General features: G+C 38.4%; 1 protein-coding gene across 1 annotated transcript in view; it reads left to right on the top strand.

Moving 5' to 3' along the window:
• The first annotated feature begins 22,639 nt into the window (after positions 1–22,639).
• Positions 22,640–24,318, top strand: part of SLC6A15 (solute carrier family 6 member 15) — a 30,035-nt gene continuing 28,356 nt past the window's right edge. The window contains exon 1 of the mRNA XM_068401202.1: positions 22,640–22,928. Coding sequence (XP_068257303.1) covers positions 22,640–22,928 — 289 coding nt within the window. The remainder of the gene's footprint in view (positions 22,929–24,318) is intronic.

Raw genomic sequence — 24,318 nt, 5'->3', positions numbered from 1 at the left:
AAAGATTTATTTTTTTTAATTAGCACCATTCAGGAGTTTAGAAGGACTGGGAATTTGCTGGAAACTGCAAAGTAGCTTTGCAGATCAGTAGCAGTAATGCATCCTCATTTCTACCAAAATAAGAGAGGGTGGCATAGATAGGAAGAGGGAAGCTCGTCTCAGTAGTATTATTTAAGCAAGAGGAGAGACAACCAGGAACCAGATGAAAAGGAAAGACAGGGTAATACACAGAAAACACAAGAATGTCTACAAGGCAGAATGATGCTTAGACAGGAACAGAACAGATGGGAGAGAGTCTGATATTCACTACAACATCAAAAGAGATGGGTCTTTGTGGTTAGAAACTAAGAGCAAAGAGGCCTGCCCATTGCGCAGATTCAGACACAATAAAGATTTAAGATACTGACTGTGGACTGAAAAGGATTCAAATGCAGAAAAAGCATTGACTGCTCTTCATGTCTGGCCAAACAACTTCCTGATTTCCACTGAAAACTATGAATAAATAGCAGACATGGGCAAAATTCATAAAAGTGGGAAGTCAGTGAACACAAGAGTGCTGCTGGTCCAGCAGTTCTCATAGCAGGAATCTGACCACAAATGGAGTTTTAGGACTTTTGAACAAGACAGCAAAGACTCACTTTGATTATTTAAATCAGTATTTGGGGTTATAAACCCTTCAGAAGTGGAGCCCACAGGCAGCAGTTTTTTGGAAATCCAGATCTAGATAACAAGGCTGAACAGAAGATTTAAGGGAGATGTCCAACTTCTGGGGGGTATTTGCAGGAAAAGGACTCTTCTCAACAGATGGAGTTGATTCTAAGCATGCAAGTAAGACCAGTTATCTAAGATCAAAGGTCCCTTAGCTTTTTTCTTTTTTTTTTTTTTTAATCTGAGAGGCTCAGATAATCAGTCTACTTACATTTAGTAAAGAAGAGAAAAATTGATAAATGGAGTGGTAAAGGATACAGAAAATGAAGAACAGTATTCTAGGAGAAAGAAAATATGAACAGTGATGGGAGTGACGAGCAGAAATCAGGGATATAAGACAGAGGAAGATTGCCTAATTCATCTAGGAAATTGGATGAACTCAAGAGAAAATAACTACTATATCTTTACATTAATGTAAAGACCTCTGAAAGTAAAATGAAAGACTTGGAACTGCTGGTGTAAGATATGGAAAAGAGACAAAGTTAAAGATGATGTGTAGCATTCTGGAACCTGCTGCTGAAAGCTTTAATTAAATCAGAATTGAGCATTAATAAAACACTTTTTCATTAAAATAATTTTTTGGGGTGGTGGTGGAAGGTTTTTTTTTTGTTTTGTAATACTGCCATAGGTCAGTACTATAAATCCTCAGAATAGAATACTAATATGAAGAAAACAGTGTTACTGGCAAGTTAAATACTACTGAAGCCTGTGTCATACAGATAGAAATTATAGACAGTTTGGAGAGGAAGTATTACTGTCAACAGCAACTATTCCTGAGCAGATAATATGATAGATTTCTCTTTTCTACAAATAATTAATAGGTTAATATTAACTTGTTTTGGGGAACAGTGAAGTCATAAGGGAAAAAAATCAGTTAAAGGAAGAGCTGAACGATCACTAGTTAGTTCAACTGCATAAACACAATGGTTAAGTAATTCGATGACTAACATTTTTGGTTTTAGACGAGCCATTAGTAAGAAGTTAGGAAACTTATGAGGGAAGTTTGCGGATATACACAATAAGGGAGTACAGAATCTCCTTAGGTAAAATATGCAAAAATTATGAGAGCTTGCTTGAGTCTTCAGCAAAATTGGTAGTGTAACTCTTGGTGGCAAAAGGAGCTTTGCTAATAAGAATCATTAAAATAGAGCAAACCTCAACAACAAAACTTCCATTTCTGTGTAGCTGGAAAGAGTTGAGGGAGGAAAAAGCCACATTATTCCCATCCCAGAATACCAAAAGTACTATGCATGATATATTTTAATATATGTTTTAACAATTTTCTTAGCAACTCCTGAAAATTAATAAAATAAAGGATTGCTAATATGTCTGGAAAGAAACATCTTTAAGGATAAACAGTGAGACTATTCATTTGACTTCAATCACATACAGATTTTTTCAATCAAATTTGAAAGAAACAGTAGTCAAAGAAAGAAATAAAAATCCGTAAGTTCTGTATGGGTTTACTAAGGATAATTCATGCATATTAGCTTGATATTTTTCTTTGATAAACTAGTATTTTCTTTTAGCTATAGGAAATTTTGTCTGTAATTTATTAAGCATTTGATATAATACGGAAAATCACACTTGCACTGTTCTTAATGCTCTTCTGTGAACAGCTACCATTTACCACTACTGGAGACAGATACTGTTCAGGTGGACTTCTGTTCTGTGCTACATCAGCGTTGTATTGTGCATAAGCTAGTCTTTCACAGAGATGTAATAAATTACCTCAGGGATAACACTTCACTATTACAATACTGTAGTAAACTATATCACATGCGTGCTCCTTTTAAGACACAAGCTAATATCTCTTCCCAATGTGCATGACTAATACACATTAGGATAGTGTTATGTGATCTTTCATTACTCTAAAAGACCTCAGTTTTATACACTCTGCCAAAACAAAAGGAGAAAGGGATAGCGTTACTCTCCATAAATACATGATGATACATAAAATAGAAAGACAGAAAACAATTTAAGAAATTTTTGGCACAAGAACAAATGCTGATGAATAGGCTGTGACTGGATGTTCAAAGGTCTCTAACCATCACAGGAGAGAAGTTCTGGAGAAACTTTTCAACAAGATGCAATGGTGAAATCTAAGTAGTTTTAAGACTGAACATAATAAATACAGGGATGAGTTTATACAGGTAGGTTGACTAGGATATCACAGAACTGGATTTGCTAATATAAGTTGCCCTCTCCAGCCTCTCACTCCTGTGAACGAAACACACATCTTGGTCCTTGCTCCCTGACCTTAATTGATGGCCAACAACTACATTCTAATTCTATGAATACCCTATAAGGTTACATTTCCTCAGATTTGCTTTATGATTGTAATGTATTAAAATGAAATTATTTCAAATGAATTGCTTGTGACTTTTGACAGGAAGATTAAGTGGTGGTTGATGCATAAGGTATTCAGCTTCAGGCATATGGAATACACCAGTCCATTATACCATAGATTTAAAAAAAATTCCATACAGGAGTAAAAAAGTAGCTTCTACCCTTGCCCATCAATAACTAAGTATGAAACAGCATGTGTAAGACATAGACAAAATTTAACATGGATTTCATACTAATATGAAATAACCCAGTTATTATGCTTCAAGTAGAGAATGATAGCCTCTGTGGGCAGCAATGACTGATAAGATTACAGACATGAATGGAGCCTTACTTTTGCCCTTGCCAGTCCTGAGATTAAGAAATGTGTTTGGATTTTCTCAGCCCAGAAGCCTGTGATCTGAGGTCATATATCAAAATATATCGTCAAACCAATTTGCTTTGAAATCTCACTGAGACAACCAACACAGCCACAGACATTTTGCAACTTTTCTTTAAACCACAGTTTTCTTCATGCAATGTACAGATTAACATAGACTTAGCCCATGTTACCCTACATCCATGAATTTTAGAATAAATTTTGGTGAGGCTAGGATTTCATTCTGGCTCATCTCATTATAAAATGATAAAAACCACCAAAGCATAGCAAAACTATATATTTAAAATAGTCTACCTAGCTCAAATGAAAAGACCAATTCTGAGTATCATGTGCAGTTTCAGGCAAGAACTGAACAAAAATACCATTCAGAACCCTGAGTCCTCAGTATAATACTCAAAATGTGGTATATAGTGTGGTTCTACAAGCAAAATTAATTTTTGTAGAGGGCTTTTCTGCAAGCTTCAAAAAAACTGAACAAACTTCCTGCCATTTTATCATTTTATCACTTCATTCAAGAGTTATAGTACATCCATAAAGAGATCACCATGCTCAGCTGCATATTGGACGATTATGTGGTTCTTATGTGTGTGTGGCATAAAATAAAATAATAATGGTTTATATTAACTTAATTTTAAATGTGCTAAAGCTGAGTATATGACAAGGTGAAACAATTAGACTTTTATTTAAACATTTAATTTTTTGAATGCTGTGTTGCAACACAAATCTACACAGACTTCTGGTGTAAAGAAAACAACTCAATAAACTGTCTCCTCTTCATTTTCAAAGTAATTATTGTCTTAGCCCAGCTCTAGCAATGACACCCATGACTGTGACACCTTTCTTCTTCTGTTTTCTGGAGTAGAGGATTTGTTCTTTTCCCCATGTCCTGGATGGCCATGTAGAACACTCCGTACAAATGTGCATTTAATTGCTTAAATGCATTTAAAAACCTCTCGTGGATAGCTTGCAACTGAACAGCCTATGCTTTTCATTCCTTGGTGTCACAAAAATTAATTTATCATTGATTCAATCTGTAAAAGAGTCTTTCGGGGATTTCTGAAAATAAACCCTCTTCTTTTGCCTGAATATCACATTCAGTTATTTACATGGTATTCTGAATTGCAGTAATTGAAATAATAGTCCCTAGCTGTTGCATTCTATCATAAAAGTACTAATTTATTTAAAAAATACATCCTCAACAATTTTCTGGAAAATGCGTCATCTCAGATACAACACAGCATGAGAGGAAACTATTTTTAACTCTTCCACAGTTTTGAGCTGCTACAATCTTTTTCTTCTAGCCTGAGTGAGTTTTGGGAATCAGAAAGTACTTCCCCTGGGTATGATTTTATGATTTTATGGTAAGCGTACCAGTCTTCTGGATTTAAATGGAGAATATAATTTCTGAGATTCTCACAATGTCTTATATAGATGAACATAACACATGGAATCGTTCCTTAGTAAGCAGTATGTTCTGCATTATTTTCAAAAACAAAATTCATATGTTTACGGCTACCCTTACACTATACATGATACTTTGTATCTATCTGAACAATATTTTTAATGCTATTTCTTTCTTCTTGGAATAAAATAAGGCACTTATTTAATTTATTCTGCGGAAGAAATGATGGTCAATGTACCTAAGCCTTCAATTTAGTGAAAATTAAATATTTCAAAACCTAACTAGCCAAACCCTCAACTCACAGTGTTCCTGGAACTGAATATTTTAGTCTCTATACACACCGAAGTCTTGCAATGCACTTTGATTTGCCCCACACTGGGGAGAATAAGGTGCCTTCCTAAATGTCTCCAGAACACAAAAACAGGTGTGTAGTCAGCAAATCCATGCTCACTATGTCCAAAGGGATAATTCATGTCCCAAGGGATAAGGAAAAATCTCCTTCAGAATCCTGACCAGACGCCATCTCCTAGAGAACTAAGAGCAGCCAGCATGATGCTGCAATAAGAAGTCATGGTGACTTGTCAGTGGTTCTGTGCCATTCAGCTGAAGTTCCTCAACATGTTCCATATCACAAAATCAGTGAAAACAGGTAACTTATATGAAACATTTTTACTCTTTTTTATTTTTGTAATCCTTCTGCTACTGCTGGGAGAAAAAGCATTCTTTAAATTCCATGAATAGATCACTGAAGTTGTTAACCAAACAGGCTACATTCAGAATAAAAATTTTAAGTTGAAAATGATCATAAGTGATTTAGAATTATTGCATCATGAGACTTTCTGAAAAATATGTAAAAATAGGAATGATAGCTTCTTGAAAACTGTAGTTAAGACTCCAATGTATAATACATCAGAGTTCACATTGTAGATTTGTCCAGGATCTCTTTCATTGTTTTGCAGCTGTGGCTAATGTTTGCACAGACTATTTTATTTTTCTAGTTGCTGTGCATTTACTGAGGGATTTCTTAGCATTAGCCTCAGCCTCATTCTCAACCCACTCAACCATATTATTTTTAAAAGTTTGGTGTCTTGAAATTTGATTTGTATAGATATAAATTCTTGTAGTTATTACATCTGTTGTTTTATATTCAAGAAAAGAAGAAGTAGCTGGGTGGCTGCTAGTTTTCTACATTGCTGTGATCAACCTAATTTTGGTGATTTCTAAATTGTCAAAGGTACAGACAATGGCTCCATTATCAGAACTATATCTTCATTTTCCACATTTTCACAAGTAGCATAATCATCTATGTTAGATATTAACTGCTAAAAAACATATATGAGTCTTCTGCTTGGTTTGGATGCTAGCTTCAGGTATGTTTTACCTGTAATGAACCATGTGGTGCTCTGAGCATCTGTGATTTACATACCCTTCCAATGTTCTGTTTTATCATTCAGCAATGCCATTGTTTCACATTTGGAAGTATCTATGATAGTTTTTTTCTTCAATAGGTGACATAAGGGCACATTATTCTGGTCAGGTTTCTACAATAGCTCACAACTTCCAGGACTTCATTTCTCATGTTATTCCCTACTAGAATGAGGAATGCTGCAACTTCCTAAATTAGCTGCCAGAGTTGCATAAATATATATATCATAGAATCATAGAATCATAGAGTGGCTTGGGTTGGAAGGAACCTTAAAGATCATCTAGTTCCACCCCCGCTGCCATGGGCAGGGACATCTTCCACTAGACCAGATATATTTAAGAGACAAAGCCTGAAGGCAAGATTTAACTTTTAGGACATTCCTCTCTCAGCATGATACATACAGCAATGACAGCAGGAATCACATCAGCCACTGTCTTGCTCTCTTATATTCATGTGGCAAGGCCACACAAAACCACGGCTGAGAGATTATAAACATACTGTCATTCTAAGCAAAAGACAGCTGCTACAACCACTTCTTCCTGCAGTGCCCTTGTAGAGTTACAGAAATACTGTGCACTGAAATCTTCATGCACCTTCCATCCAAACCCAGTGAAAATGAGGGTGAGAACATGAGTTTAGTAGCTAATCCTAGGCACCCCCTTGCCCTGCCACTATGGTTGAATGTGCCACTGGTATACTCAGAGGATTTTTCAACTGATTTTTCATCTTATGTCACCTAGTTGTTAGTAATTTCTGTGTGCAATTGTAAAAATATTTCAGTCATCTTCTCAACAGACTCTTAAATATTGCAATGAAGTTATACACAGAGTAACAGACAATCCGCATTTTTGATGACATGGAAACAGATGTGTGCTTTGATAAAGCCAGCAAAAAGTAGCAAATCTCTTATATCTGTTAATATTTTAGAAAACATTTAGAGATTAAAACGTAAAAAACTGAAAAAGTATAGCCAGACTTTAAGGACTCCATCATTACTGCAACATGTAGAAGGAACTACTGTGGCTTACAACTGCTCAGAGGAGTTGGCAATATCTCAACAGATCACTTGCTATATAACTATTGCCTGGTATTTCTTAAATCACAGCAGCTTCTCACCTGATCCAAGATATGCTGGCATGTTGTTTGTAGCTCATCATCGATGAAAGAACCACATCGAAGTCTACAATATTTTTGGTAGATTTGGTAAGAACACTTAGGAATACAACTATTACGCTTGTTTGCTTATCCAAGGAAGTCTGCTTGTGTCATCAGGTTGTTCTACAGTGAGAAGCATTGTAGTGTCAAACTGGAATGTCATCCTGCCTGAAATTTTCTCATTTTTGGAGGATAAGTTAAGTAAAAATCCAAGATTGTTGTCTCTCTTCTCTGCAGCAGTTCCCATTAATGCACTCAGAAATATGATCTCAGTCGTCTGGATGTATCTTAATAAGCTGAAAAGCTATTCAATTGTCCAGAACTGAAGTTTCAAAACTAGTCAAGAGTTTCCGTCCGATGATAATAGCAAACCTGAAGTGCACATACAGACAGACATAATTATGAGCAGGTTTGAAGACTGAGTGAAGGGGTGCTAAAAACTTAGGTTGGGGGTTAATTTGCACTAAGTTAAATGCTGAACTGTAAAATATAAATGGCGATCCAAGGTGTAAAATCTGAAAATTTTCTATTTTGACGGCACACTATCAAGTGATGCTCTCTAAACGTGAGGCTGGCATTGACAAAAGACATTGACAAATTATATTAACAAAGTCAAGCATATTTTCTTGTTCAACTTCTAATGGCGTTTGAAACTAACACACGATCAAAACTGAGGCTGAACATGATCCTTAGAACAATTGTCCTGCTGTGTAAACACAAAACTCTGGACTTGCCATTGACAATATACCTGACTTTTTGAGGTTTTTTTTTTTGTGTAGCATCTGCATACTTACTGTGCCTCAAATCATAGTTTAAAATCTGTAAAAATAAAGTATTGCCATAAAACAGTCTTCCAGGACTTAGGTCATCATGGTACAGCTGTAGCAGACTGGTCAAATAGCTAGTAGAGTTGATAATTACTGATGTAACTCAGTTTACAATCCACAATATTCGGAATTGCAATAGTTAAAGCTAAAATTCAGTGCTGTGCTTATACCAAGACAACGAGAGAACATTAACAGTAGTGACAGATTCCAAAGGTGCAAGATACAATATTATCTAACTTCATATTTAGCAAGCATGTGAAAATGTGTCACTTATATGCACTGAGAATATTAATGATACTTGTATACAAAAGGCCCATTTAACAAGAAACTTGTTTTTTATTGAAACACTATGGAGAAGTCCGAAACACTAAACGGTTCTGTCTTGGAAGTTCAAGCCCTGGACTATGAACCTGAGGCATGATTTTTAACCAGTAATAAAGACAAGCACTTACCATTGTTTGCATTCAAATTTACTGGTGAATACTGACTCATATTTATTCCTATTTTGGTATGTGCTTGTCTACCTCATTCTAGTTACAAGAACGTTATTCCTAATTTTCACTTATTACTGAATGGCACACCATCAATCTAAGGAATACAAATAGCTCAGGGTAGAAGAAACTTTTAAAGAACTCAATACATTATTAATTAAGATTGTAGTTATTCAATAGTTACGTGTAAAAATATTTTTTATTAAGTGGCTTATTTCATACATATTTACTTCCAACAAAACTATAAAATAACATGTTATATTTAAAATCTCTGTGCAAGTGACGAGATAGTAAAACCTAGCAGAAAAATAAAATTGGCATAGCTGCTATCTAAAACATTTTCTTCCAAACAGCATACACTCATTTTCTCTGCTTGTGCATTTTTTTTATATAAAGTTTTGACAAAGTAGAGGTTTTGTACATCAGCATCTCAGCTTTGCTTTAGGATGTTTTTTCTCATGCTGGTATTTCTTGCTTTCCACTTAGATTGTCTCTCTCTGTCCTCAAACCTCCTGAGTCACAAGCACTGGTACACTGAGAGTGAGCAAATGAGGCTTTCTTTGTGTGTGTGTAGGCCCATAACTCAGCTTAAGAGAATGATAAGCTTCCCTCCAATGTAGCTCAATCTTATAACAGCTAAATTGCAAACCTTGTGTCCACCTGTGGCTTCTTGTGTTTTTAAAAAAAAGGCAAAAATTAGTAAGCTATTTTTTGTATCATATTTTTGTCATTTGCACCTGGAAGCAAAAGTGGAAATCCTTCTACACTGGAAGTGGAATTGTTTCTACAGTTTTGAAGCCTGAAATATCTGCACTTTGAAGATTAAACTAATGTGGAATTTAAAGACGGTTAAGTATCAATAAACCTAATAAAGAGGATTACAAAAGTGAGTACAAACACTGCAGTAAAAAATACCCCAGTCCATCTATTCTGAAGGTAGATTTCTAGTTTGCAGGAATTCTGAAGAAGAGGAAAAGATTGCCGCTAAATGGTTACTGATGTGGTATTTTACATGGTATTTGAGGAATTGCACATTCCTCAAGGAATTGCAAAAAGCTGTAAACATGTGATGATATGTTTGGTGGACATTAAAAGTTGAATGATACCTTTCCTATGGTAAAATTACAGGCACCAAATAATTGAGAACATGATTACAGATCTAAGCTCATCATTAACTGTACACAGAATTCAAAGGGATCCACGAATGACCTTCTCCTGTGTCAATTAACTATGCAGTCATGTGGCAACATTATTAATTTACTAAATAAAATAAAAGTATCACTCATGATCTGGCAGTAGAAAGCATAAATTCCTCCTCTCATTAGTACTTAGTATAGAAGAAGTTTAGTTCACAATTAGAAACTTACTCAAGGTAAGTTCATTTTTACTGAGTTCCAAATAATGTTGAATCCCTAGGTACAAAATCTATTGTTTACAGGACCGTTTTCACACATAACTGAAATACATTGTGGAAATTATTAGCCAAGTGTACTAGCAACAATAATGAGAAATGCACAATACAATGACAAATTGCTTTTGATAATGAAGTAGAAATATGAAAATAAGTTTGCATCACAGCTTTCTTAGTAAAATATGAAGGAAATGCAAGTCAGCTAGGTAGACTAACTTCATAAATCTTTGAAGAAAAATCTCTCCTTGATTCACGCAGCGTAAGAAAGTTATATATTTTTATTCAGCACGTTAAGATGGAAGTTGTTGCAATAATTATTCACAGAGTGAACATTAAAACAGATCATGCCCATCTTCACCAAAGTCAACATGCCTTTCCTGACTGCTGCACCTTTGAACAGCTTCTCACCTTTACTACAAGCCTTCCTTTCCAGCCAGAATCGTTCTGCTTTTTTTTTTTTAAAAAAAAGAAAAATGCAAGCAAAGAAAAAAAATTGTTACAAGGGCAGTGGACAGACTTAATGACAGAAAGTTTGGCGGTGGGGAGGTGTTAAAAATCATCTTCATGCAGTTGTGGCAGCAGCAGGAGTCTGGGCTACAAGGCTTGTGCCCCATCACCACGGCTACTGCTTGGTGCCATCCATCCTCCTCACGGTCTCCCTCCATCCTTTCAGTCTCCAGGCTCCCCCGTGCCAGGTCTCCATCCCTCGTCCCCCTGGCTGCCTCCCGGCCTCCAGCACGCAGGTGTACCTGCTGCACCCCACCGCCACGCTGCTCCTGACCGACCCCTCTTCCTTCCCGCCAACACGAGGCCGAGGGTGGGCCACGGGCGGCGGCGCCGGCCGCTCGCAGCCCATGTGTGCGGCACACGGGAGCCGGGGACGCGGTGACCGTCACGCGTCCGGGCGGGAGGCGGCAGGGGACGGAGCACCCGCCGTACCGGAGCGCGGCTACAGAGATTTTGGCGCGGCGGCGGGGCCGGTGGGCCCCTGCCTCAGCCGCCGCCGCCGCCGCCTCCTCCCCGCTGCCGCCGCTGCCTTCTCCCCGCCCGCCTCCGGCGAAGGAGATGCTGCTGCAGGCGGGGGGAGCTCCTCCTTGCGTCAGGAGGTGCGGCTCCCCCGGCCCGGCGCTTCCCTCCCCCTTCCTCTCCCCCCGCCGCTTTTATGTCTGTCTTTAAACGCTGTCGCAGTGAGGGCTGGGCACATGTGCCTGCCGCCGCAGCCGCCTGCCCGCCGCTGAGCCCCGCGCCCGCACGGCCCCACTCCGCGCCCGCAGGGGCACCCGCCCCCCCTCCTTCCCGCAGCCGGCGCCCGTGAGCCCCGCGGGCGGAGGTAAGGCAAGGCATGGCAAGGCGACCCGCGCTTTCCCAGCCCTGCTATGCGGCTGGGGGCGCGGGGGGAGCATGGCAGGCCCGCCGCTTGCTTGTGTCGCTGGGCGGGAAGGGGCAGGATGGGTGAGGGGGTCCCTTTCCGCCCGGTGTCCGCTTTCCTGCGGGGCGCAGGGGGGTTTTCCCCAGCCCCCCCCGGGGGAGGCTGCCTTCGCCCCAGCCTCTCGCTCGCAGGGGAAGAGCCGGCCCCTCGGGAGACAATAGCGAGGGCCCGCTGGAAGCCGCCCATGTGTTTTAACTCAGCGGTAGGTTATAAGGATGTACGGGGCTGCTTTTGTAATTATTATTATTATTGGGGGCGGGGAATTTACATCCTTTTCCTACCATGAGTGATAGAAATTTCATTCATCTCCCGCGTGTTGCGTAAAACACCTTGCATGCGTGTGTAGCCCCTGTTTCAGGGGGCGAGGGCTGTCTCCATCACGGTAGCGCCGTGTTCGTGCGCCCCGCTGCACGGATGGCTCCGGGCTCGCAGTCGGCGGGACGAGCCTCGCCGTGCCGGCAGATGAGGCAGCAGGAACCTCGCCCGTCACGGCGGGAGCGGCCCGCGGGCGCCCATCCCCGCCCTGTGCCGGCGGCGGCGTGCGAGGCAGAGGAAGGAGTCGCAGCAGGGCGAGGGCTGCGGGAGCCGTGTGTGAGGGCTGGGCGGAGGCGCAGGAGGTAGGTGGGGAAGGGCCGCGGCCGGCCGGGCGCTGCATTGTTGCCGCGGAGCGTGGGCGTCGCCCGGCGGGGAGCGGGACGGGTTCCTCCCGCCGCCGCCTCCCGCATCCCTCGCCCCGCGCAGGCTGGAGCAGCCCCGGCGGGGCTGGCGGCTGGTGTGCCCTGCTGTCAGCCATGTTTGGGTGGGTATGGTAATGAGGACCTTTCCTCTACCTTTGTGCGTCTTGGATTTATTGTCTGTTCAGGATTTTGATGGTTGCAGTCCTCTGTGTACTACGGCATATCCACAGGGCAGATTCATGCCTACAGTTTTCTCCCAGTGATTTTTTTTTCTCTTCTATTTTCTTATTAATTCTTATTTCCCATGCCCGTATTGGCTGATTTTGTTGCGATTTTGCTAGTATTAGAGTGAACTGGAATTTCTTTGCAAGGCTTTGCTTTTGTTGTGGAAGTAAATGAAATGATTGAGATATGTCTGCACAGTCACACTGACCTGCCACATGAGAGGTTGCAATGGGATTTGTTCTATTTAAGTAAACTGCACTTTGTTTTATTTGTAAAAGATGTTGTAGTCAAGACCTCATCCTCATCAGCCATTTTATTTTCTGTGTATTGCTACATAAAAGCTTGCTGCTGTAGTATTGATTTCTAAGAGAAGCCTAATTATTTTAAAAGAGTCTGTCACTATCAATGTCACTGTGACATACTATAGGACAGGGATCCAAATCTCTTTCCCCCTGCAAAGAAAAGTATAAATGAAATAAAGATTTTTTTTTTTTATCTGATGTCATGTACATGTGCACTGGATGTATTATGCAGATGGCTTACTCCATTTGATTAAAAAATGATGACAACATACTCAGGTTTTTTTTCTGTTTAATAGTGTGTTTCCCGTTACCAACACCTCATTAAAAAGGAAACTTTGAAAAATACTTAGGAAAGATTGCTTGATTTTTGTCTTGGTTAATACACAACATTTTGATTTCCTCATAGACCACATTAACGATAGAACTACAGCCTGCATTTGGTGCATATCAAAGATTTCCTCTGGGCTCAGTTCTGCACTTCAGATTTAAGAACAAAAAATCCCATTGGTTTTGGTCTGTGCATGAAAAACGAAGCCGTTTCATAGCTGTTCAGATGTGCCAGCAATAGTGAAACTGAGTATGTGAAAGAGCTGAGGCATCTTGAAACTAGTTTTGCAGCATAAGCTGATGCCTGTTGACCTTTAGTGTCTTGTCATTCTTACAGTTTTCTTTTTTCTTACAGGCAAGCAAGCAAAAAAGTGGTAGTGCAGATGACGACCATATAGATTGAACAACTCTGTCAGGTCTCTTTTTTCTGCTGTATATTGCAAAAGCCTGTATGCGCAAAAGTTTTAAAATGTTGAATTTATCAGAAAAGAAAAAAAGTCACAGGTTATTCAGAAACACAATCTACTAATTATAGCTATTTCTTTTGGCATAAATTGCATTGTTAAGATATATTGGCGTAGTTGCTGCCCAAGTGGTATGGAATTACATCACTTGGGAAGTATTTGTGTAGGAATCTTTTTCGGAAGACAGATTTTTTTTCTGAGAATCTCTAGTATGCAACCAAAAGTGTCCACAACATTAAGGACATGTTCACCTGTGTCCCCAGCTGCTTTCCATCACACTGACTCACTTGTGTCAAGGAATAATGTTCTTGCTCCAAGAGACGAAATATCTGTTGATTTTGGAAGAACAACTTTGGGTCCTTTGCTTATAAAGTTTATAGATCGGCATGGCAATGGATGGTAAAAAAATTATAATACTGGTAGCTTTTCCATGTGACTTTAAAGAGCTCTGAATTCTCAGTTGGTTGCAGAATGACTTTGACTTATCAGCAGGTGGCATCTCAAAACTCAAGCAACTCCCTTCTCTCTTGAAAATTGATTCAAAGTAACCTTGCGATTACTCAGGAAGTGTTCTTGAACAGTTTGGGAAAAAGTATCATTGACAAATGCTAACTGAGTGTTATTCTACTGAAGAGCTGGATGCACAGAACCTGACAAGCCTATACAAAGCAGTGTGAAAGAGCGATGGTAACTGCCAGAACGGTTGCTTTAGGCAATGGCAATAACTAGGCTGAGCTTCCCGGAAGCCTACACTGAAATAGACCTCTTCGTTCTTATCCTTCACCCTCTTAAGAGTAGGGGTTCTGTATTTTCTGTATGGGAGAAAGAAAAGAAAAAGTTTGCGTAATGTTGTGTACAACAGTGCCTTGAATCTAACTCACAGTGCCATTGGTCTGTTTCCCACTTTGGGAAAACAGTTTTTTGCTGCTGGCAAATGATATTATTTTTGCATTTCAAGTGTCAGAAACGTGTACTGCAGCGCTAATGATTCAGCACGCTCTTACACCAAAATGGAGAAGAGATTGGAAATTGGAATAGGAAGTTTACATAGCTGGATCTTCTGTAGTGGAATTGGTATTAATCATTTTCTTTTTAAAGACACAGGGATTTACTGTAACATAACTTAAAAGCACAATTTATATAATGAAATTAAATCAGATTTGAGGAGAAGCAAGATTTCTGCTAACCTCTCTATGAACAGTTCAAGTTTTTTTGCTTATGTATAAAAAACAGACAAAGAACTAATCACATAAATGCTTCCAAAGGACAACTTGATTTACTTATTGATCCATCCAGAAGCACAGAGGACAGAGAATTAAGGTCTCAGGGCAACTATATATCTGATAATGTCTAACTTTCAGTACTTGATTTTGTGACTTAAATAACTAAATAACTTCAGTACTTGAATGAAATATTTTATATCCTCTCCCATCTCAGAAGTGTCATAAGATTTTGTAATAAAGTTGTGGTACTGTTGTAGCTTATACGGTGAGCTTAGAAAATAGATATTTTTTTTCAAGTTGCCAGTGGTTATGCCTTTTGAACTTGACCATTCAACAGCTGAGTATTCTCAGAATTGCTGAGATTATTTCACTCAGCTTCAGCTGGAGGGGTGGTAACTGTTGAATTTGATGCTTTAGTACACTGCATATAGGAAAGGACTGCAGAATAAGTCATACATTTTCTCCATGTGAATAGGAAATTACAGTTAGCACATCATGTACATCTGTAAAGTACAGTGAAGTTGATTTGTGAGAAGAAAAATACTGAGAAACCTGTGAAAGCAGGTGAGAAACTACAGTAAGGCCAATAAAGTGTTCAGAGATTACATCCAATGAAAAGGAAAAATTGACATTCAAGAGCTCTAAGTTGTAACATTCTCTCTCAGATATTTCTTTTTGGCCAGTGATTTTGAAGAAGTCATACAAGTTGTTAAGATCAAGTCTGTTGACAATGAACAATTCTGAGAAAGATATCTTACTATTCTTGTAAAATCATTGTGTTTGTTAATAGTATTCTCCAGTAACTAAAATTTAAGGAGACTAAACTGGGAGAGAAATTGTCTGCATTTGAGACTCTGCAGGTTCTTGATGTTAGATAAAGTTAAGAAGAACGTTTTGTAGAAACTTAGAACAAATTTCCCAGCAATACTGAGCAGATGCAGTATCACCCAAGTCTGTATAACAACCCGTATTTGCAGCAGCTGTGAATTTAGTCTTGCATCTTTAAATAGTTTTGGTATTGTCTAAATGATTTAGTATAGAGGTGCCAGAATCAAAACCATTCACATTTTCTAGTGCTTTCAAGTTTCCCATAGCCCAAAGAGCTTTTATTTTTTTACAATGTAATGTAGCATGTGTAACATGCATTAGCATGTCTCAGATAACATCACTGAAGAATGCAGAGAAATGTAAATTTCATTGTATAGAATATAATTATCTTTCATTACGACTGAGTTAAGTACCTATTGAATCTATATCTGTTACTGACAGGCTGTATTAAACTAGCTAGAGCAAAATGCTAGGTCATGTAGTTCATGCTGAAGAGCAGCATAATGGCTGCTTCAGTAGATAGATAAAAATGGGCTTGACTAGGCAAAAAGGCTATGGTGCATATTCTTATTTCCGCCAAAGAAGACAATGCTGCATTGCAGCAGTAATTCAGTCTGTGCAATGAGTACTGTAACACAGTGTAACTCTTGCTGAAATAATTATCCGTACACAGATTCTTCCAGTGATAGCCATTCTTCACACGGTAGTCCCAGGAAACCTGGTTTGCTCCTGCAGTCCTCCTCCTCTCTTTCTCACTCAAATATGATAGTCATTAGCTATTCCCCCCATCCTACCTGCACCAATGGCCTGATTCCTTTCTGGAGACTCACAGCAGTCCTTTGCTCCTAAAATTTTGGTTTTCCTTTTTCTATATTGGTTGTTCCTGTCATGCTTTCCTCTGCCTAGCTTAGAGACTTGTATTTGAGGTGCATTTTATAGATTTCCGTCAAGGTGCAAAAGCTCCTTTTCTTCACTTTTACATGTAATTCTCATCCAGTGGTTTCATGGAGACTGAAACCTTTGGCATGGATATCAGTCAAGATCTTTTATGAACATCTGCCATGGTGAGAATCCTGACTTTTAAGTTCTGTGTCCTCTGCTGAATCATACTGGTTTCTTCATTGGGAGTTGAGGTGGAGATTTTGTGAACAGGAGCGTAAGACATAATCTTGTGGGACTGGACTGGTACATTGTGCTATGACAATCTACCTTCAAAGGAGAGAGTATAATAATGTGAACTGGCTGCAGCTTTATATTGCATTTTACATGTTGATGTGTTTACTGCTTCATCAGAGAACGCAGAGCTCCGATGAACAGAACATTAATCTTTTTCTCCCTTTACTAGCAAACATTGAACTTTAAAAGGTATCCATTCTTTCTTTTTTCTACTTTTTATGATGTTACAGTAGCCTTCTAGAAAGTTATTTTCTGTCTGGGCTTTCTTGATGGTCTTTTATGAAAGTATGAATACACTATTTTTTTCCCTTCTTTCCTTTCCTTCCAGTTCACATTGGAGATCAAAACCATTTTTGATCAAAGATGATTTAAGGATTATTTGTAATGTGTTAAAATTTGAATGTAGGTAATTTTGCTGAATTGCTGTATTTTCATCAGATTTGAAAATAAGATAAAAGAAATAAAGTACACAGTGTTAGAAGAGAATGGAGGGTTTATTGGGCTTTCCTTTTCAGAGAAGAGTGCTGGTTTTAAAAAGGAATACAATGTAAAAATAATCATGTTTTAGTTTATGTCAGAAAAGCATTGCTAAAAGTTCTTTATCAGTTGTTGCAATAGTATTGTGGGATGTTTTAAACATGAAATTCCTTTACAAATGGCTTTTTATAGAGACTTGTGCTGTAATTGCAAGAACATGGGGCAGGTGTACTCATTATACTTTCAAATTTTTAAGCACCTGAGATTTTTTTTTTGTACCTGCTTTTCTCTACACGTTGTGAAAAATCTCCAGCCTCATAACTTTTAGTTGTTTACTGGCACTACACAGTTGAGAGAGCTAGAAGTATGATGTTCCTCTAGTAAGTGTCTGTATATTGGAATGCAGATGTGTCTAACAGAGATGCATCGAAAGGGAGCCTGATGAAGTCATTGCCAGTGTAACCGTGAAGAGGAGCAGGCAGTGTTGGACAGAACTAGTACAACTCCCTTACTAGGCATTATGCATAAGAAAGATTGGGAGAAAAGGGTATGCAGCAAAGTTTTTTAACGTGTCTGATGAAGTTCCTTTGAGTCTTCCTGCAGACACACGCGGTTTGGTCAGCGGAGGCTTTACAGGTCTTATCTCCCTGTGCCAGCATTTCTGAATGCGGGCCTGAAGCTGAAGTAAAAGTTCTATAGTGAGTCCAGGTCTCCCAGGGAGCTAATTTGGGTCTGAATTCCCTGTCCCAAGGGATTATTACTGCTTAATCTGCTAATAAAGTAGCAGTCTAATCAGGTTACTTTACTTCTGCATGCTGATGCATTAAGGCTTGATTCTTCTTCCTTAGAAGAAAATAACAAAATTCCCACTGTGTTTTGAGAAAGAAAGTTTGGGTCTGCAGTTTGCTTGATGTATTGAGAAAGACTCACTGTTTTATCTTTCAGTATGAGAAAGAAATAGAGATTTTAACATATCAAGTACAATGCTAGTAAGACATCATAAAAATCTAGCTGATTTGTTTGATTTAGTAAGTTGTTTCCAGAAATTTGTTTGTGCTAACTCAGATTATTGTTTACTGTTAATTTAGTGACAGAGTAATTTTCTAAATGTTCTTCTAACTGAACCATGTACTGTTCAGTGATTTCTAGTCTGATTTCTAGTTTAAGACTAATTTTATATTTTTTTTTAAAGGGGATTTTACATAAGAAAAGGGATACCATCTTCATTTGTTCATTTCAGTTGTGGAGAAGTCCAGAGAAATATTATATTCTGCAGTAAATGTGATAATAAAAATTTCCCTTCAGTGTTTTCATCTGACACATGACATCATTTGAGTTACGAAAAGGATGAGTGAAACTGCCTGGAAACCAGAATTAAATCAATTGATCAAATTCCATGATCTAGATCTAAGATAGGAAAAAAACCCCCAAACAAACAGCTTTAATAAGTCTTAAGTTTTCTTTTAGACTTTATACTTTTAATCCAAGGTGCTGATAATAGTATAGTATAGAAATATTTTAAAATACATGACAAGATTTAGGCCTTGGAGTTTAAAGTGATCCCAGTAATGGCTGAGTCTACGATACTGAATTCTGTAGTTCATTAGTAAATATGGTGGTTTGTTATGTAGATTTTTAATGATACTTAGGAGAAACAGTCCTGTCGCATAATGCTGTATTACTGCACAAGGCTGTGTAGAAGGCAGCTAGTAGCGGAAGTAACCGAAAGAGCAGTTTAACAGAGTTTGACATGGTATTTCCTAATTACTGTTTGATGCTAATGAAGAACTTCAATACTGAACTAGATCCAAGTTACATGGGAACGTAAAATAGCATTTTATAGGTCGAAGTGCTGAAGTTCAATACTGTGATACAAAAAAAAAAAAAGAGCTTGTTCAGTGGTTTGTGTTTAGCTGAACTGTGCTGGTGAGTAACTTTACTAGGTATGTCCCTATTCAGTCTTCCCTCGAGAGCATTCATATCTAGACCTAGCTCGGGCTGAGTAGTTTGATGTCTGCCTTCTGTGCGGGTTTAATTCGGATCAAACAGAGAGGCTTCTGTGCACGTCTTAGAGTGTATTCTGGGAGTGCTGAGCACAGAACAGCAGACTCCTCGCACAAACTAGCTGTGACCACACTTTGAACATTTGTACCTGATGGTAGTGTGTGGTGACATAGGACTCCTCATTTGGTTTGGTAGTGAATCCTTTAGTACAGAGAACAAGTTGTTAAATTTGTTGTTTTGGTTTTAAACTGAAAGAGGGTAGATTTAGATTAGATATTAGGAAGAAATTTTTTACTGTGAGGGTGGTGAGACACTGGAACAGGTTGCCCAGAGAAGCTGTGGATGCCCCCTCCCTGGAAGTGTTCAAGGCCAGATTGGATGAGGCTTTGAACAACCTCGTCTAGTGGAAAGGTGCCCCTGCCTGTGGCAGGGGGGTTGCAACTTCATGACCTTTAAGGTCCCTTCCAACCCAAACCATTCTATGATTCTATGTAATCTGACAGTTGGAGACCATCTGTGGATTCTGATGTATCCTGAAGGACTGTCCTGCATCCTTGATGCAGTCTGGCCAGTGATACGTACTCAGTTAGAAAACCAGTACTGTTAGAACCAAGCACCAGTCTGTTGAGTGTGCCTCCCATGTTTTCTCAAGTGGGAGAGAAAGTATTGCAGGAGAATCCCTGCAAGTATTGCAGGTCTATACAGCAGTAGTGCTGTGGATAACATCCTGCTTAATGGAAGGTTAATGAAAGGGAAATTAATATGATACTGTGCTAGGAATAAAAGTATCAAGCCCAGTTTATTATGAAGTGTAGTAATGCAGTGTTTAATGCATGACAGGACAGAATGATGCAATTTCTGTTGGAATTGACTCATCTGTGAGAGCTCCAGATAAATCATCTTGCTGCCCTGCAGGTTACTGTATCTAAAATAATTAATACAGATATGACCTTTTAAAACATTTTAATAAATACTGATAGATGGCTTGTGCCTCTTTGCATATCTTTTGCTTATTGCAGTTAGAGAAAGATTTCAGACCTACAGATGAATACTAATGTAGTTTCACTTGTGCAGCTGTTACATTAAATACAGAGAGAAAATAGTTTCATTTTAACGTACTCCCTGAACTTATTACTAATTACTGGAACTGAGAAGCTGCTCTAATTTACATCAGTGGAACAAAAGGAAAAGAAAAGTTTAAAATGTGACTAAAGGTAGTGGTTGAAATACTAGGTGCTGTGGCTTAATAGTCCCAAAGCTCAATTAGCACTGCTTAAATGCTTCAACTTAATGTATGATTGGTGTTTGCATTCTGGTTCTACCTCGATATCTCAGTCAGAGCTGAGCTACTGAACCATACATGGACTAGAAGAGGATGTAGTCCATTGAAGGGTTCACAACCCAAAAGACAAAACAGGTACAAAGAGGCCTGAACAGACGTTCATTTAGCCCATATACACAGGATACAGTATTAGGATTTCTGTCTTGTCTTAACAACTCTCTTTCCCCATTATACTGTTCTGTGTATAGCTCATACACTTAATTTTTTTTAAGAACTGGTATCAGTCAAAACAAAGCCTGATACTAGTTCCACCACCTGTCAGAAGGAAGGTCTATAGGACCCTGAACCCTTCTAGCGACAGTGGTAAGCATGAAGCAGATTACAAGCTAGTAGGCTCTACTGTGCTTAAAAAATTTGGGCTGACTGCCAGAGCTGGCATTGCTGAGAGGAGACAGTAACAGGAGGGAGAGGGAAGGTGAGAAGGCAGCGACAGGAGTCTAGGGAATGAATGAAAAGAGGTTACAATGGAGTTTAGTGGGCAACTGGAGTGAAGTTCAACTTCCAAATCCTTGGAAAGTCTTGAAAAAGGTAACTGTCCTGTTGGTCACGAGGCTGGTGATAGTACTTGTGGTGAAAGGTTTTCGTTCTGTTGTCGTGCAGTCTCATGTTGATAAGCTATGGGCTGAGTTCCAGCAGCTTAACATCTTTCCTTGTGGTCTGTCACTAAAGCAGCCATGAGGTGCTTGATCTCTCAATTATTGTGCTAACAGTCCAGTCATACCTTACAGTTCTCAGCTACGTGCGAGTTCATTGGAACATGATACAGCCTTCATCCTATGGACCAGATGTTATAGCAAGCCCATAAGCAAAAGCTGAAAGGTCTCATGTATCCCAGAGTAGTTTCTGATTCTCATCAGTTAGCAGTTCTTGATTAGACTCCTTGTGTATTCCCTCTTTAGGGTTTTCATGAAGCTTAATACATAATCTAAATCCCTTTTAAGACTCTTAATTGTGCAGATGGCTTTGCACGTACTAGTTTTATCCCATGTGATTAGTGAAGAATTTCTGGAAAAACATTCCTCCCCAAAATCTTATCATAACCTTCAGTATGGCAGCTGCAAGCAAGTCTGTCTGTCTTTTTAAGTGATTAATTGTGTTAAAGAAAAACACATATTCAAATGCAGGCATTTTTGTGTCTGTACATACGTGTTTGAAACAGCAGGCTTTTAAAATGGGTTTGGTTATGGCTTTTCAGATGTTTCAGATATGTTTAATTATTTCCTGTTTCTAAGAAACTATCTAAAACATCAAAGCTCGTAAGAGATGAGCATCTCTCCTTTGAAAATATGATTGTGATTATATATTCCCTGATGAAGAATACAGGAAAATAAGTCACCCTTGCTTTTGAAGCACTAGGTGCATCCTATATATCAAAATTTTAATTGCTGCATGACTTTCTGAAATGGTCTGAAAAACAATCTACTTTGTTTAAAATATATTTTTAATAAATTCATGTACAGCTGTTAAGTTAGGAAGTAATGGAATTGGGCTCCTAAATTTTATGTGAAGTGCATACCCCGTTATGCCTGATAAGAAGAATCTTGTTATGCTGTCAAAATATGAGCAATTAGCCTATCAGTCTTTAGGAAATAAAACAAACAAAAAAAAAACCCTCAGCAAGTGAATGAAATGTATTCTACATAAATATTTAAGACCAAACAGTGGATTTAATTCCTACATTTTGGAAGTGGTTTAACATCCCTTTCTTCTCTTTTTCTCCTCTTGTCAAATCATTGAGATAAGTAGGAATGGGTAAACCAAAGCATATGATTTATGAATTAAATTTCTTCTGCATAATAGTATAATATCCTTTTTTATTTTTTTCACAGATACTTTCAGTAGAACAAACATTCAGAAACAGAAGCCTTACTCTTGATTCCCTGGTATCAAGGACTCATCAGGCACCATCTTCAGTCTATTTCTTCAATATTTTTGGCCAAGCAGAGGGAGAGCTTTCTTCAGCACTTGTCCATCTGTCACAGCTGAACTTAACTTCCTTACTGTTTTTCTCGTATTACAAATGCCTAAGAATAGCAAGGTAGTGAAAAGAGAACTAGATGATGAGGTCATTGAGTCAGTTAAGGACCTTCTCTCTAATGAAGACTCTTCAGATGATGCCTTTAAGAAGAGTGAACTTATGGTTGATGATCAGGAAGAAAAAGATGTAGATGTTGAAGAAGGCTCAGATGTAGAAGATGAAAGGCCTGCTTGGAACAGCAAACTCCAATATATTCTGGCACAAGTTGGATTTTCTGTGGGGTTGGGGAATGTGTGGCGATTCCCATATCTGTGTCAGAAAAATGGTGGAGGTAAGTCTTGTAATAGTTAGTCATAGCTAAATGATAAAGCTAACCTTTCAGATTTCAAGGTTAGCAGAGATATCCACAGTAAAACCTGCTCAGCGTGTCAGGTTTTTCTTTTAATTTCTGCCAGAGCCTAGGAGGAAAACGTATATTCTCTTTATTTAGAGAGACACATCTGTTAAAGTAGCAGATTCTTCTAAGATTCCATTTCCTCCTTTTAGGGGAGAAAGTTCTTGATATGACCTTAACTAGCGGTGAAATTAGTGGCTAAGCAGAACAGGTATTTATGGAGGGGCTGCATTATTTAGGACCTGGCTATTGTTGTGCTTAAGTGTTCTTTATAGGACTTGGACAATAAATCAAGGCATTAAATCTGCATCCACTTCAAAGACCAAAGCAGTATTCGGTCTTTAGTATTTAGTGGTACGAAGCTTCACACCTTTACTTTTTAATTGCTTTTAGCTCCTAGGCCATTTGATCACGATTTAATTTCTGCAAGAACAACAAAACACTGTAGAAGTGAAAAGGATTTTTTTACTGATAATGAATAATTCAAATCATTACATTAAGGGAATGCATCTGGTTTGTGCTGTTATATAGTTAACTATTTTCCTAATTAACAAGTTATCTTTCACTTAGAACAATAACATCAAGCTGTTTATTTGTTAGCTGTCCATCTGTGGTCTTGAATGTAGTATGAAGTATGAGGCTGGAGACCTTCATTCCTCTGTGAATGCACGATTAGTTTTTTATCCTGTGCTATGCTATACCCTGCTATAATACATTAGTGCACATCCTGTTGTAGCTAATTACTTGGATGAATTCAAAACAAACTTGTCACTTTTTATGATACAAAAAGTGAATCTGTACTACGGAATAGAAAATAACATTTTATTCATGCTGGATTTTAAAAGTTGAATGACAAAACTGATGTAATTGAGGAGTATAGAAATAAACCTAGAATATAAGCAGAGTATAATTCTGTACTTTATTTGTTTTCTCTCAGTCAGTTCAAGCAGTAAAAATAGAGTTTATATTTTCAAATATTCCATCTCCAGCATAAAGTCTAAATTATTTTTTATCAAGTTATTGTTAGTTTTTTTTCCCCACTCTCATTTAACTTCCTTTTTTTCTCCTTTATTCTGGAGGGAAAGTAATTAAATGGTTGATTTAATGATTTGTGTGGAATCTAAAAGTTTCTTCTTCTGTAACTCTAATATTAACTGAGAAAACACGTTGAATGTAGTTTCTCAAAACCCATAGCTTTTCAGTGGACAGCAATCTTACCTAATCTACCAGACACAGTATAGAATTGGTCATGTATCACTACTAGTTAAAAAAATTAATACATTTGTTAATTAACAATTTTTAAAACAAACTGATTCATAGTTCAAGG

The sequence above is a fragment of the Nyctibius grandis genome, chromosome 5, assembly GCF_013368605.1.
Source record: "Nyctibius grandis isolate bNycGra1 chromosome 5, bNycGra1.pri, whole genome shotgun sequence".
Lineage (NCBI taxonomy): Eukaryota > Metazoa > Chordata > Aves > Nyctibiiformes > Nyctibiidae > Nyctibius > Nyctibius grandis.
This window is presented reverse-complemented; position numbering and strand designations above follow the sequence as displayed.